This window comes from Pediculus humanus, genomic scaffold (genome assembly GCF_000006295.1).
Source record: "Pediculus humanus corporis 1103172107642 genomic scaffold, whole genome shotgun sequence".
Lineage (NCBI taxonomy): Eukaryota > Metazoa > Arthropoda > Insecta > Psocodea > Pediculidae > Pediculus > Pediculus humanus.
Window position 1 is genome coordinate 80,651 of NW_002987253.1, and position 16,374 is coordinate 97,024.

Here is a 16,374-nt window from a genome sequence, read left to right on the forward strand (position 1 = left end):
AAAAAATAATTTAAGTTATTTGAATTTTTTTTATTATTAACGGCCCCCGTTTGTTATATTAAAATAAATAAACTTTTTGATATTATTTATTATTAAACGTTTGTCGGATTTATTAAAGTCGTAATTTTTATTACAAAAATTATTACGTACCTTGTTAAAAAAAAAAAAAAAAAAACATCTGCCGTTTGTTGCTACTGCTACTACTTCTGATTGGTGTTCCTGCTTTTGTTGTTGTTTCTTCTCCTTCTTCTTCTTCTTCTTCTTCTACTGTTCCTGTTGGTGGTTTTATTAGTGAAGGTTCGATCAAAGAGAAAGATTATGGATATGTTTTGGCAACGGAACAATAAGGTAAAATTTTAATTAATTTTTAAAATAAGCAATCGTTGAACGAATGATTTTGTAAAAGTTTGTTTGTTTGTTTGTTTTGTTAAATATTATTATTGCAAACGGATTAATCGTACAAACTTTTGTTTTATTTTATGTAATGTTAAATTGTATGTTTACGAGAATCGAATAATGTTTTAATGGGTTTTTAAACATGGAATTAAAGATGATGTGTGGTACGGTTACAAGACCACTTTAAAAACAACGTGCCTGGAAAATCGTTTTAGACCGAGAGAAAAAAAAAAAAACTTAATTTGTGGTAAATAGTTAATGATGATAATAATGTTTATTGAATGCAAACCTTAAAATAGCCACCGAATGTTTAAAAAAAAAAAATATTTCAAGTCTTTTCGATCGCTCAAAGGTCCATAATCACTTATTATTTACGAGCAAATAATAAATTTTTTTAAAAAAATTTCAGGTACTCCAGACGAATAATTTATCCGCGCGAAAAAATGTATGTATCTAGGTACGACAAAAATATTTTTTTAAAAATTTGTTCAGTAATTTAAAAAATTTTTGAATTTCCCGGTATTGGAAAGAAAAAAAATATAAAAAATTTTTTTTTTTTTTTTCAACCTCTCATTTAAATTATTTATTTATTTATTTTTTTCCTTTGCATAATTAATTATAGTATTTCATTTATCAATTTAATTAATTATCAGTGATGCCAACTTTTGCTTTTTAAATAATCAAAAAAAAAAAAGCAAGATTTTTAATTTGAATTATTGGTTGTTTTTTTATTAGTTTTAATAAACAACAGGTGAAATAATAATAATAATATGATTAATATGCATTCTCATGCACTGAGACGTATAGAAGTTTTTATTTATTTATAGACTATATTATATAGTATAGAGACTATAAAAAAAATTTTAAAAAAAATTTCATATTTCGATTTCGTACCTTTTACCGCTTGTGAAGAGTTCAGAAAAATCCCCGTTCAATTCGTGCCGTAACGTCGTTATCAATCGAATCGTTTCCTTTATTATTATTATTATTATTATTAAAATCGACGATATCGATTTTTTCATCGATAAGAGATGAATAAAAAAAAAAATATTTTAACGAAAAAAAAAAAAAAGTCTGGAAAAAACAAGTACAAACGCGACCCTGATGAATTGTAACCTGGTGCCACACCTACTTAAAGTTATTCTCGTTTTATATTTCAAACTTCATTATTTTTTTTTTTATTTTTGGTTGTCGTTGTTGTTGTTGTTGTTATTTTAAAAATATTTTTTTATACTTCTTTCATTTCTCTCCTCGTATATAACCATTATTATTATTATTATTATTATTTAATCTTCCGATAATAGTAAAAGTCGATTTTAACAATGGTTGGTTAACCATTCGTGAATGAAAAAAGGAAAGAAAAAAAAATACCTTAATTACCTAACAAAAAAAAATTTTTTCGTTAAAGATTTTTTTATTAAAATGGGAGGAGGGGGAGGGAAAGGGGAGAGGGAGTCTGAGATTTTCTTTTTTTTCCCTTTTTTCACATGTCGGAAAATTAATATAAATTATTATAATTATTATTACTGTCATCTTTAGAAATTCAAAAGTGTAAATATACGACAGGGAAAAAAAAAATGTTTATTACTATTAATATTATTTGCATTTTCAACCGTTGGCCGGCGAATTATTACAAACGAGAGTCGTTTGTTTGTTTGTTGTGTCCGTTTTTTTTTTTTCGAAATAAATGAATGACACGAGAAACCGTAAGAAAAAAAAAATCGAATCGTTTTAATCGGGGTGTTAGAAAAAAAAGTAAAAAAAATTTTATTAACACATTTAATATTATTAATATTATTATTTAAAATAATAATAATGATGATGAAGGATAAAAAAAGAAGAAGGAAAAAAAAAATTCAAATGCAAATGCGGTGATGCCAAATTTTCATGCCAAATCGGTCATGCAAGAGTCAAGTGTGTATTTTTTTTTGAAAAATTATAACTTTTGTCATTTTCGTTTTTTCGTTTTTGTTGTTTCCGCTGGCAAAATTATAATTTTAAGTCACATAAAAACAGAAAGAGAAAATTACGGTCTATGACAAAAATCAATTTGTGGATCGATAAATCATTAACTAATGGTTTCTGAAGGCGGGAAAGAAATCAAAAAAAAAAAAAAAAAAAAGAATTTTTATTTTTATTTTGGCGCTGTTTGAAAAGTATTTAAAAATGAATGATGGCCGATTAACTATGTTTGATATTTCCTTCTCTCTCTCACTCATACTCTCTCTCTCTCTTTTTTCTTATTTATCCGAAACGTTTGTGTTTTTTTTTAAATTTATTTATATATATATATTTACGCGTCGATATGATATATGCAGAAGAGCAAATTTTTTTTTTTAAATTTTTTGTAGTTGGTAATCGTGACGTTTTGATATTATAATTATTCTCTTAAAATTTGCGCATTTTTTTCTTGTTGTTGTTGTTGTTGTTCTGCTTTATTTTTTCCCATCTGGTTTTTGTCGTTTGATTGTTTTTAAAATTACAAAAAAGGGAAAAGTTTCGTTACGAAAGGGAGAGGGGGAGGGAACATGAACTTGGGAAACGAGGAGTCAAGGGGAAAACGACACCGTTTGTTTTCGGTTAAACGATCGAAAAATGACTGTCGGATAGTTAAAATTAAAAGATTAATTAGGAAACAATGTGAAAAAGATTAAAAAAAGATAATTCGAATAATAAAAATGATGTGTTGTTTGTTACTTTTAACTCGTTTGATTTATTATCGAATAATTGGTCGACGAAACGTTCGGATTTAACCGATGGAACCGCGTCAACATTGCAAAATTCGTTTTTTTATATATTTATTTATTTATATACGACTACGTATCTTCCGTTTCCGTTAATCGATTGACTAATTCCACGATTTTAAAAAAAATTTTTAACGAACTCGAAAATTTTTGATTTAAAAACAAAACGTAAACTGTTTTAACTGTTACCGTCTTGTAAATCGTCGGTAAATGAATTTTTTTTTCTAATTCCACGTTTAATCGAATAGAAAAAGAAAAAGGAAAGGAAAAAAAAATTCGAATGAGATATAAAAATCCGATTGTATTTCCGGCGGCGAAAACAAAAAAAAAAAATTATATGATAATAATGAAATAATTATCGATCGTTCGATCGATATATGTATAATAAAGATTTTAATTTTTTTTCAATAATCAATATAAATAATAAGTAAAGTCGAAGAATAAGATAATACATATAAATAATATTTAAAAGAACAACAAACAGAAAAACAACCAACAACCAAGTTAAATAAGTTATTGCTGTGTAAAAAGTTAATTACACCTGGTAGCGATTGATTCGAATTCGATCCGCCTTTTCGGATGAGAGGACCATTGGGTTTCCAATAAAAAAAAAATTTTCTAGCACATTACGTTTTTGTTGCTACCATTTTTTTTTATTTTCCCGTTTGTTTGTTTGTTCGTTGTTTGTTTTACGTTATTAATCCTTTTTTTCCGTTTGAATGCGTGCGAATTTTTTTTATTTAAAAAAAAAAATGAATTTCGTTACGTTGTGATCGATTGTGAATGTATTTTCTCCAGCGGCGGTTCGTTCGGCGTGGAAAATTTGCAACAAACAACAAACGCAAAAAAATTATTTTCATCGCGTATCGGCCTACCTGCGAGCCTACCTTCCCGCGTTTTTAAAAAAATTTTTTTTATCTGCATAATTTATTTTAAATTTTTTTTTTTTTTTTTTTGAAAAGTTGTTTGGGTAAATTTTTTTTTTTTTTTTTTCAAAAGTTTGCCGACTTGAATTGTTGCCTCGTGGGTTTTTTTATTTTTTTTGCAAAAATGGGTTGTTTTGAATCGGTTGTTGCAAACGAGAAATTTTTTTTTTTTTTGCTTCTAACCTAAAAAGGTCAAAGTTTAATTAGGTGTGTGTGTGTGTTTTTTTTTCTTGAATATTTTTGCGGAAAATTATCTACAAACGAGAGTCCTTTTTATCGGTAATTTATTATTATTATTATTATTATTATTATTATTATTATTATTATTATTATTATTATTAGTACAAACTTACGTAATAATTTAATTTGAGAATTTTTTTTTAACTGAACGTGTGCGCGTTCGAATTTTTTTTTTTTTCAACCGAACGTGTGCGCGTTCGAATTTTTTTTTTTTTCAACTGAACGTGTGCGCGTTCGAATTTTTTTTTTTCAACCGAACGTGTGCGCGTTCGAATTTTTTTTTTTCAACCGAATTTTTTTTTTTAAAAAAATAAAATTTTTAAGCGTGAGGATGCGATTTTTTTTTGTTTTTTTTCGGGGGGGGGGGAAATTATGACTTTGAATCACGCGACAAACGCTTTTCTTCTTTTTTTTTTTTTTATTAAACTTAATCTCATTTATTTATACGATGTTAGGCGCAAAAAGAGCGTGTTTCGCGTAAGAAAAAATCCGTTCGGTAATTAAAAATTGGATTGTAAAGAGGGGCCGGGGGAAGGAGGGATTTTCGATTAAAACGAACGGGTGGTTTATTGACCACTTTAAAATTATCTCAAGTTAATAAGTTTTATTCGAACGGATTAAAAAAAAGAACAAATGTATATGATTGCGAACGCATCATATTTGATTGAGATTTTTTTTACCGCCATTTTTTTTTTAATTCCCTCACGTGATTTGTATTATTTCTTCAATTAGAGGGGAAACCGACGTTTGGTATTAAGCTTATCTATCTTATTTACAAGGGATGATTTGAAATTAAAAAAAAAAAATTTTTTTTTTGACGTTCGCGCTCGAGTAATTTTCCCATTCCTAACGTCTTTTTTTTTTTTACTTTTTTTATTACGTTCGCCGATTATTTCTTAACGAATCTTTTTTCGTGATTTTTTTTTTTTTTTTTTCACCACCGTTTTCGTGTCGAATCTTTGTTGTTATATTAATCTTTATTGCCACGACGGGCCACGTTTGAATACTTTTCGCATAACGTTTCAATCATTTTTCAATCGGAACCGCCGATTATTTTTTTTTTTAATGGGGAGGAGGCAAGGTCGATACGAGAATAACGACCTTTGGCAATCAGGTGAATTTTCCATGTGAAAAAAAACCTAAAGACGTCGTGCATTTAGAAAAAATTTCGTTTGAATTCGTTACAAAAGTCGAAGGCGACCCCCCTACCGCATCCGTTCGGTTAGGTGGTCATGACACCCTCTTCCTTAAAAATTTTGTCTCTTTTTTGTTTTTTCCTTGTTGCTCTTATTAACTTTTCTCATTTTGTTTTTTCTTTTTTTTTTACAGGTAAGAAAAATTCGTTAATTTTTTTATTTTTACGAATAAAAACCGACAAAGGTTTAACTAGACGAATAGAACAAGGTAAGAAAAAAAAATTTTTATTATTTATTCCGGGACAAGGACGCGAGGATTCGTGAAAAATTTTCCATTTCCGACTCGCAGCCTCCCACCGCCCCCGTTTCCCGTAAAACGAATACGAACCTTTCTTTTTTTAAAGCCGTTAGTTTAATTTTAAATAATAAATTTTAATTGTTTTCTTTTTTTATTATTATTATTATTTATAATTAAACGTTGTGGCGACAAAATCCGTTCGTTAATTAATAAATCTCGACGACGTAAATTTATTATGTATATATTTATTTACTTTAAATAAATAATATAAATAAAAAAATTTTTTTTTTTTATTTTAACTCGAGCCAAGAATTTTCTCGAAACATTTGAATTTATTCTAATAATAATAATTATAATATTAAATAAAATTTTTCTTTGTTAACTAACTTACTTAACCGGAATTTTCAAAAAAAAAGTTAAATACGGATAACCGAACGCTAGAAAAAAAGAGGGAAAACGTTCGAGATAAATTTTTTTAAATAATTAAAATTAAAAAAAAAAAAAAAATGGAGGAGAAGAAGAAGAAAGAGAAGGATTTAAGTAAAATGAAATAAATTTCTTTTGAGATTCTTTAAAAAGGTGCAAATCAACCTATTGAGAGCTATAAAAGAAAAAAAAAGTGATTTCATCTATTTACCAATCGAAAGGAAATTGCTCCTTTGAGATGCTGTTTTTTCCCTTTCCAATCAGTAATAAGGAGATTTATACGTTTTGTACACACGCTCACACACCGTTCGGGGTACAATTTTTTTTTTTTTTTAACGTGTGAATAAATATGACTGACGATTAAGTTAAATGAAATTGAATACAGGGAGAGGGGAAGGGGAAAAAAAAATTGGACGGAAACGGAAATCGTTTCCGGATATTTTTTTTTTTTTTTGCGGTGCGAAAAATAAAAACCAAAGGAAACGTTTTTTTTCCCGCCAAAAAATAGATTGCGTCATTTTATTCTCTCTCTTTCTCTTTCTTTTTTTTTTTTTTTTTTTTATAACGAAACGTAGAAATTATGCGTCTGGAATTTTCCAGACCTGTATCGGTTTTCGAAGTGAATCTTTTATCTCGGAAGAATTAAAAAGAGAGAGAGAGAGAGAACCTCCGCATTCAGAAAGAAAAAATTAATTTTTTTTTTTTTCCTTTTCTTTTCTTTTGTTATGAGAAGCCTGAATGAATTTATTTTTATTTCTCTCTTTCTCTCATTCTCTCTTTCTCTCATTCTGTCTTTCTCTTTTTCTGTCTCTAAGAGCGACACTGTGTTGTATAGATTAAAGATACCGTCAACTGAGAGTGAATTACGAGTTCAGCTGGTTCCAAATCTCTGATATATTACTTTTCTTTTTATTTTTTTATTTTATTTTATTTTTTATTTCGTTCTAAACTTTTTTTTTCTTTCTTTTTCTCTTTAATTTATTACTTTTAATTTATATAAAATACATATCGTCTGCTTTTTCTTAGCTTTCACGATTTTTTAAACGCCAAAGGTTTGTTTTTTTTTTTTTTTCCGTTACCGAAAACGCGGGTATCCATTTTGTTTTTTACATTTCGGATACTCAATTCACGCCTGCCCACCCACACACACACACACAGGAGAAAAAGCAGACGATTCGTTTTTGTTTTTCGTACGTTACGCACAATATGGCGACGAAATTAACGAATGATGTTAGAAAACGCGGGCGCGTGATTAATTTCTTTTTTTTTTTTTATTTCGAGATTCGCAATATCGATAAATCACAATCGATTTATCGATTTTTTTTTTTAAATTTTTTTCTAAATTTTTTTTCGAAGTTAAACGAATAAAAAAAAAAAAATTATTAATAATTTTTTGATTAAGTTTTAACTCATTTTTATTACTACTACCACTACCACTACTACTGCTACCACTAATAAAAAAAGCTCACGCACACGCACACACGCACACACGCACACAAGAGATATAAATAACAAACGATGGAACGCGATGATAATTAAGTTTATCTTTTAATTGTGAAATATAATAAATCATTAAGGAAAACCCGCAAAGTTGTTGGGCATTCGTAATCGTTTTTTTTTTTTTTTTTAAATTTTTTTCTCTCTCTCTCTCTCTCTCCGTTTCGTGTCATTAGAAAAGTTTAAATTTGCCGCAAGTTTTTGTAAACGAACCAATTTATTTATTTTTTCGTTTTGTTTTCGATTTTTTAAAAATATAAAAAAAGAGAGAGAGAGATAAAAATCGTTTCCGGTTTTTAAAATATTACTATCGTATCGTAATTTTATTTAATTTTCTTTAACGTACGTTATTGGGGGGAGGGAAACAGGGGGTGCGTGCGTGTGCGTGACCGAAGATCAGTTTTCTTTTTTATTTTTTTCCTGTAGTTTTTTCTTTAATTTTTTTTTCTGTTGTCTTCCTGTTTTATTTTCGTCGCAAATATTTTAAAGTTTTTTTTTTTGCTTTGTTTTTGTTTTTTTGTGTTTTGTGTTTATTTCCTTCATTCATCTCGTTTTCCTGCGGTTTCTTTTTTTTTTTTTATTTTGCCATTTTTCCATTTTTTTTGTATTTTCATGCACGGTTTCCGATCTTTTGTGTTGTTTCTTTCGAGTGTGTTTGATTTATGTTCTCTTTTTCTCTCTCTTCTTCTTCTTCTTCTTTTTTTTTTATTATTTATTTTATTTCGTTTTTCTTTTTTTCTTCTATTTTTCGAATCAACTCGTGATGTCGAAAGAAAAACAAAGAGAGAAAAAAAAATAAATAAAATAAAAATTTTTCGAACGTTTTTTCAAGAGTTTTCACGGTTTACAAAATCTTTAAATCATCGTTTTGTGCACAAAACGAATCAAAGGAAACCCCCCTCCAAAAAAAGGAAAGAGAGAATAATAATAATAGGAAAAGGTTTTCCGGAATTTTTTTTATTGAATATTTTTAATTAAAGAAAGATTCCGTTACTCCGAAGCCACACCTTAGCAAAGTTTTTTTTTCACGAGATCTTCTTTTATTTCGTAATAAATCTCTTCCAATTATTTTTTGTTAGAGTCTCAAGAGGATTTTGGAAAAAGAACAGAGGAGAGAAAGTGCGTGAGTGCGTGTTTTTAAAAACGTTTTTCAATGTGTTAGAAAGGGATGAGATTTTAATACGTATCCGATTAAAAAAAAAAAAAAATTGGGTCGGTTTTAAAATCGCAAATATCAATTATTATTATTATTATTATTTTTATTATTATTGGGAGGGAGGTCGTTGAACTTTAAACTAAGGAAATGATCGAAACTGTGTAATTTTACCATTAAAAAAAAAATATTTTTTTTGTTTTGTTTTCTGGATCAAAAATAACGAACTACGAAATACAAACCGTGAGAAATTTAAAGTTTAAAAAAATAAAAATAAAAAAAATTTTAAGCTTTCAAATATTGAGAAAAAAAAAAACTTGAACGTAATTAAGCGATCGTAACCGCTCACGCTTCAATGATTTTTTTTTCTTTACCTTTCTAAGTATATTTTCGATATAGGAAATACGATAAAATAATTATTCTGGTGCCACGAATTTTTTTTTTTTTTATATAATAATAAACTCACGGAGAAAAAAATTTAAAATTGAGTTTTGTGCGACGAAGGGGTTTACTATAAACTAAAAACCACGTCAGATTTTTTTTTTTTTTAAATTTGTATTATAAATATTTAAATACGTCATAATTGAATCACAATGACGTCACTGCGATAATGATGATGATAATTTTACTGGAATCATATCGGGAAGAAAAATAAACTTGGGTTAAAATTTTTTTTTTTCTTTAAATATATAAAATAATTTTTTTGGTTTTTTTTTTTTTTTTTTGACAAAGGTTGGCAGTGGTGATAGTAGCAGGGGTTCCTCTTTAATCAGAAGAGGGAGGATGAAAGAAAGAACGTTTTTTTTTTTTTTTATAAAAATTGGCAAACGGGAGGAACCAAAAAAAAAAAAAAAAAGGAAGATGAGGGTGTACACATTGAATAACCAAAAAGTGTCAGTGAAGATTTAAAGCCGGTTGTTCACAAATAATGCGTAAAAGGAAATGTGAATAAGAGAGAGAGAGAGAGAGAGAGAGAGAGAGAGAGAGAGAATAAATGTGTCAGGTTCATCCGATTTAAAAGATCAATTGTTATACGGAATTCGGCCATTTTATTTTCCTAAGTTTTTTTTTTTTTGTTTTGACCTGGAAAAAGAAAACGGAAAATTTAAAAAAAAATTGTTTTTTTTTTTTATTCCTTAAATAAAAATTAATTAAAAGTTGATTCTCCCCCCCTCTCTCTCTCTCTCTTTTTTATCACTCACACACAATATCCTATTTATTTTCTAAAAGTCTTTTTAAAATCTTATTTAATTGATTTTTCCTGGAGAGATTTAAACCATTAAAAAATTAATGAGTAATTTAAATTCAAAATGTCGGAAATGTTTTTTTTAATCCTTTCTTTTGACACGTCTTTGAATCGCTTTGAGAAAAATCTGAAACGCGAAGAGATTATTATTATGTTTTAGAGAAAAAGCCGAATAGTAAATTTTTTTTTTTAAATTTTCCCCCCCGTTACTTTTATCAATTTCGTGTCACAAGATAAAATTTTACGGAATTTTTATTGATCCTCCATACTTTCCAACGCTCCAGAAAAAAATCGGTTTCGTTTATGCGAATATGTTGAAAAATTTTCTGCTTTTATTTGTTTTCTTAAAATAAACGAACGAAACGGAAAATTTGAACGGATTTTGTCTGGAATTGCGAACGTGCGTCCTACGGTTGACGTGGGACGTTAGTCGAAATCAAAAGACACGACGACGAATTATTCTATTAAATAATCGGTTAAATAAATTTAAGTTCCGGTGATGATTTTTCATTAAAATTAAACATGTTTATCGTTATTAAAACCCACAACCGAAAAAATTATTTATTTGATTTATTGTATTTATGTGTCTCCATTGCATGAAATTATGATCATCATCATCGTCATCCTCGTCGTCTTCGTCACAGCCATCGTTTGTCTTAGTTTTCTTAAAACGAAATCATCATCATCATCAACAGCATCATTTTTTTCTAGAGTTAAAAAAAAAAAATTATTTCGCCGCATTTGTCACACGTTTAAATTTTGTTACTACAGCGCCGTCGTCAAAAAATTGCAAAACAAAAAAACGACAGATTTTTAACACCTGAAATAATAATAATAATAATAATAATAATAACAACAAACGTCGGAGCGTCGTACTACGTTTTCATTTTTTTTTTTTAACGTGTAACTAGTTTAAAATGAGTTTAATTTATACTCAGGGCACAAAACATTTTTTTTTTGCTTTTTTGTAAAAAAACATTTTTTTCTTAACATTTTCAAATCTTTTAATAATTCTTCTTATTTTTATTTTTTTGTTTTACTTCCTAGCCAAATCGAAAGTTTTAGTTTTCGTACCAAAAAAAAAAAAAAAGAAAAAGAAAATTTAAAAAAAAATATTTTTTGCGGTTTAAAAAAAAAAAAAGAAAAATGTTTTTTTTTTCGTTGTAAAAAGTAATTCATTTTAAAAAATGTAATAAAAACTTATTTAGAATATTAATTAGTAGTTTGTTAATAACGAGAAAAATAGAGAGAGAGAAAGAAAGAAAGTGAATGAAATTAAAGAGAGAGAGAGAGAGAGATGAATGCGATGAAAAGTAAGATTTAACATAAAATTTTTAGAGTAAAGAAAAACCCCGGGGGTAATCAAAGAAGTTTTCGTTGTTGTAACACCCAAAGCAATGAAACCTTAATCAAAATAAAAAAAAAAAAATTTTTTATTCCAGGTTTGTGGATAAATAATAAAGTTTTCTGGAGAAAAAACGGGGAAAAAAACGGGTGGAAAAAAAACCCGAATATATAGAATTTTCTCCGAGTTTTATCGTTTTATTATCATTATTATTATTATTATTTTTTTTTTTTTTATCCGTAACATTAACTTGCCAATTTTTATGTAGTTCACTTTTATGTAGCACTTTTTTTTCTCTGTTTTTTTTTTCTTTTTTTTTAAAAAAAGTTTTTTTGCCAAAAACATGAAAGGGGTAATAATATAATAATGAAGAAGAAAAAAAAGAAAAAAAAATGGCGAAAATTCGTGTAACGAAAAAAAAAAAAAATTTTTTTCGGTCGTTGTTATTGATTTTAAATTGTATAAAAAACGTTAAGTTAAGTAATATAAGTTTTCAAAGTAAAAATAAATTATAAAGATTAATAACCGTGGCAGCAGCAGTATCAACAGCAGTGGCAATAGCAGTAGCAACATCAGTTTGATGTTTTAAACTTTTCTTTTTTTTTTTTTAGCGTTTAATATATTCCGGGTAAATTTTTTTTTTTTTTGGAACTTTAAATAATCGAAGGAAGGAAATTGTTATTATTATTATTATTATTATTATTATTATTATTATTATTATTATTATTATTATTATTATTATTATTATTATTATTGATAAATTAACGAAAGCAACAGTTTCTGACGTCAGAAAAGAAGAAAACCTGAACCGATAAATAATAAAAGACGGAGGAAATCGGAGTGTGAGATGAGGGAAAAATTTGTTTTTTGGAAATTTTGCTGTCGTCAAAAAAAAAAAATTTTTAATTGATAACGACAGAACGTAAACAACTTGATGGTCGTTATCTTACTGATAAGGGTTCGATCACCATCGTTCGAGAAGGAAGAATTCTTTTTTTTTTTCTCCACGAAAGGAAAAAAAGAAACAAAAAAAATTTTTTAGATGATAATAATACGACGTAACAACGATAACGACAACAACAACAACAAGAGAAACCCAACCGAGAAATATTTAAATTCTTTTTTAAAATGTACAGTTATCCGTTTGTTATTTTTTGTTATATTTTGTTCTTTTTTGTTTTTTTGTTTCTCCATAAAAAAAAAAAAAAGGAATTCATGGAGAAAAGAATGCATGGAAACTAACTTCCTTAAACGGAATGAAACAAGTTTTTTTTTTTTTTTTTGTGAACATAATACAAATTCAAAATACTCGCAAAGGTTTTCGTTTGTTTTCGTTTGTTACACTGTTTTGTTAAATTTTGTCCTTGCTAATGACAAAAAAAAAAATTCAAAATGGTCAAGGTTGCGTCATGTAATACTTCCACAATACAACCGAACGAACGTTTTACGTAAATTTTTTTTTATTTTTTTCTGAACAATGGTTGTCTCAAAAAGTAGCCTTGGAAGGTACCTTTGGAAGGTACCCTCGGAAGGTGCCCTCGTGAGGTACGACTGAATAGGGGATTTTTTTAAATTTTATTTATTTACTTTGTTTGTTCGTCGATGAAAAGGTTTTTATTTCACTTCCGACAATATTCTTCGTCCGTTGCCTTCCTTTTTTCCCTCCCTCCCCCCATCCGTTCCTAAAACTTCTGATTTCGTGTCGTCGAGGGCGATAAGTTTTTTGGGGAAAAACTCGACCGAAACAACAATCGAAACTTCTTCTTCAAATAATGCAACATCTTGGAGCTCTCATTGGGTGATTTATTTATTTAATGTTTTAGGGTGGCCAAGTTCGGCAAAGGGTTGAAAGAAAAGGGGGAGAAAGGGCAGCTTTCAGCTTCCTCAGCAAAGTGGTGTGCCTTGAAAGAGATTTTTTGATTAATGACCCATCATATAAATATGGCTACTTCCTATCGTTTATTATTATTATTATTTCTACTATTACTTTCTCGTTTTTTTTTTTAACGTCGCTTTCCACTCATTCTTTTGATTTCTATGACGTAATCACGTGAATTAAAACGTTCGAGACGTTGATGGGGCTGAATGAACGGATGGATAGCAAGATGGAAGTTCGGAAAAAAAATAATAAAATTTACGTCACCATTTTTATAACACTAAATATTTGTTTACAATTTAAATTCGTGAGACGAAAAATGCGACGCGAGAAGAAACATGTTTAAACAGCATGTGTAACGTCGTCGTCGTCTGCTAGTGTCTCGTATCCGTCGTGCGTAGTATTAAATTTATTCGTTTTCCTTTTTTTTTTTTTTTTTTTAATTTATTAAAAATTTTATTGCAGGAAGACGACGCGAAAATATTGTTATTATTATTATTATTATTAAAACGCAACCTGCAAACATGTTGTTCATCGTGTTTTGTTTTTTTTTTTTTTTTTTTAATTATTCGTTGATCGAACGCAACATTTTTTTTTTTTTTTTTAGATTTAAAAATGAGGTAATGCAGGGAAAAAAAATCCGTCTGCATCGTGTTAATGAAATACGTTCGGCGTTCGTTTAATAAAAAAAAACCGCAACAACGTACTCCGTTCGATATCAACTTTGAACTTTTTTTTTAAAAAAAAAAAAAAAAGTTTCTTTAACAACGTGTGAATTTTACTCACGATAAAAAAAAAAATCTATTTATATATTTTTGCAGGAAAAACATTAATGAAAACAACAATTTTTTTTTTTCCTTTTTTTTTTTAATTCCCGACTGAAGGGAAGAGGAGACGTTCGGGCGTGCGAACGGGGGGCGGAAAGAAAATGAAAAGGATAAAAAAAAAAAAAAAGGGAGACCCAAAGTAGGTTACGGCCTCTAGCTGGGACTTTTATTATTTATAACTACAACTAAATGTTTTGAAATTTCAATGAATAAAAAAAAAAAAAAAAAAAAAAAAAAAAAATTAAATAACGACGCGGCGTAGGTTTTGACACAAAACACAATCGGATGAATTAAAACGAAAAAAAAAAAAGTTTCGAAACACGGTGAAAACTGTCAATACCGCGTCGGAAACCTTGTAAAAAAAAAACAAAACAAAACAAAAAACAACGGTTTGCTTTTTGGTTAAAACATTAAAAGTTTAATTACGTTACATCCGCGACAAAACACACCTCTACCATTCCCTATTCCTTTGCTCCTCCTCCTCCTCCCCCTCTTCCGAATCCCCTTTTTTGAAAATCATTTTGTTTTCCATTCGGGAATAAAAAAAAAAAAATTACGAGGATTTACTCAATGACTCAGTTATTTGTTACGAAATTTATAAAGAGAGGAGGAATACGTTAAGGGGTTGATGAACGTTCGACGGTGGTGATGATAATGATGATGATGATGATATCGATGATAGCGGCGGCGGTGTAAGGGTAAGAAATGATGAAATTTACAACGATCCGGGCAAAAAAGAAAAAAAGAATTTTCTTTCTTTATTCTTCCTTCACTTTACTTTTTCTTCGTATTAAAAAATTATTTTATTTTGGTACCGGTAAAAGAGAGAGAAAGAGAGACAGAGAGACAGAGAGAGAGAGAGAGACAGAGACAGAGAGAGAGAGATAGGGGGAAAAAAAATTTAAGAAATAATATTAATTTTCTGAACATACAAATGCACTAAACTTTAAAATGGTTTTTTTTTTTTTTTTTTTTTTTTTTTTTTTTTTTGTAAAGAGGAAGAAGAAGAAAAAAAAGTTTTTTAAATAATGAGTCAAAGTTTTATGCTTGAAATATTTTATTGTTTAATAATTTTAACTTATTGGTTTTGCATTGCGAAACGACGACGACGACAAAAATTGTTTGTTGTTGTTGTTGTTATCGGTGTTATCCAAAAACCAAAATTATTTTTTAACTTAAGGAAACGATGATGAAATTACCCGTTCGTTAATTACAGGTTCGAACGTTCGTTTGTGAATGCGTGGCAGGAAAATGTTTGATTTTATACGAGTTCAAAGTTGAATTTTACACCGCGAATTATGTGATTCTATATATAGTGTCGGTTAAACTACATTTATCGAATTCGATAAAAAAATAAATAAATAAAACACTGTCGCCAACCGAAGAAAAAAAAAAAATAAAAAAATAAAATTTTTTTTTGTCTAGAAATCGTTTTGAAGGGTCATTGATAATTTGAAATGCAGAAAAATGTCCACACACACACACACACGGAAGAATTATAAAATGACTTTTATTCATTATTGAAATATAATACGAATAAAATTCATTTTAAAATTAAATAAAAAAAATCTTTGAAAGACTTATTGCTGGTTGGTTGCAATACTTCAGCCATCTTTGATTTTTTTTTTTTTTTTTTTCATAAAGCAACCCCTCCATATTTCATCCCCGTGTCAAAATCAACCAAACAACAAACTCACACAACAAACGCGCGTCTTTTTTTCAGTGTTTGTTTGTTTCATATATATACATATATATAATTTTTTTTTTAATTTTTTATTTATTTATTTATTTGTTTTTGTCTAAAAAATTTTTTTAAATGATAATAATAATAGTGGTAGTGTTTGTAGGTGGAAGCCGAGTGTGTTTGTGTTTGTTTCTTTTGTGTTTTCGTATTAAATAATAATGTTTTCTTTGGATAACTTAAGAGATGATCGCGCGATGGTGGTGATCGGATGATTTAAGGTTCGATTTTTTTTTTTTCCATTTTTATTTTTTCACCGAAATAAATAAATAAATAACGCCCGCGCGCTCACTCACGCACTCACGCACGCGTTCGTTCGTTTCCAAAAAAACGAAAATCTCCAGACGAAAATTTTTTTATTTTTATTTTCCGGTTACGCTCGAATTCATTTTCACGCCATTAAAAAAATTATTATTATTATTATTTTTTTATATTTTTTTTTCGTTTTGCCAACGAACAAACGCACTTTATTCAAATACGATTCTATATTATCATTATTATTATTTGGCCATTTTAAATATAA

General features: G+C 28.2%; 2 protein-coding genes across 2 annotated transcripts; both read left to right on the top strand.

The window, feature by feature from the left end:
* Positions 1–318: 318 nt before the first annotated feature.
* On the top strand, positions 319–1,343 carry Phum_PHUM265460 (uncharacterized protein; the record flags this gene model as incomplete). Its single annotated transcript, XM_002426587.1, has 3 exons — positions 319–348; positions 806–841; positions 1,224–1,343. 3 exons carry the CDS (start codon positions 319–321, stop codon positions 1,341–1,343), a joined length of 186 nt encoding a protein of 61 aa, XP_002426632.1.
* Positions 1,344–5,371: 4,028 nt separating this feature from the next.
* Positions 5,372–5,766, top strand: Phum_PHUM265470 (uncharacterized protein; the record flags this gene model as incomplete). Its single annotated transcript, XM_002426588.1, has 2 exons — positions 5,372–5,420; positions 5,636–5,766. The coding sequence occupies 2 exons, from the start codon at positions 5,372–5,374 to the stop codon at positions 5,764–5,766; spliced, it is 180 nt and encodes a 59-aa protein (XP_002426633.1).
* Positions 5,767–16,374: the final 10,608 nt, after the last annotated feature.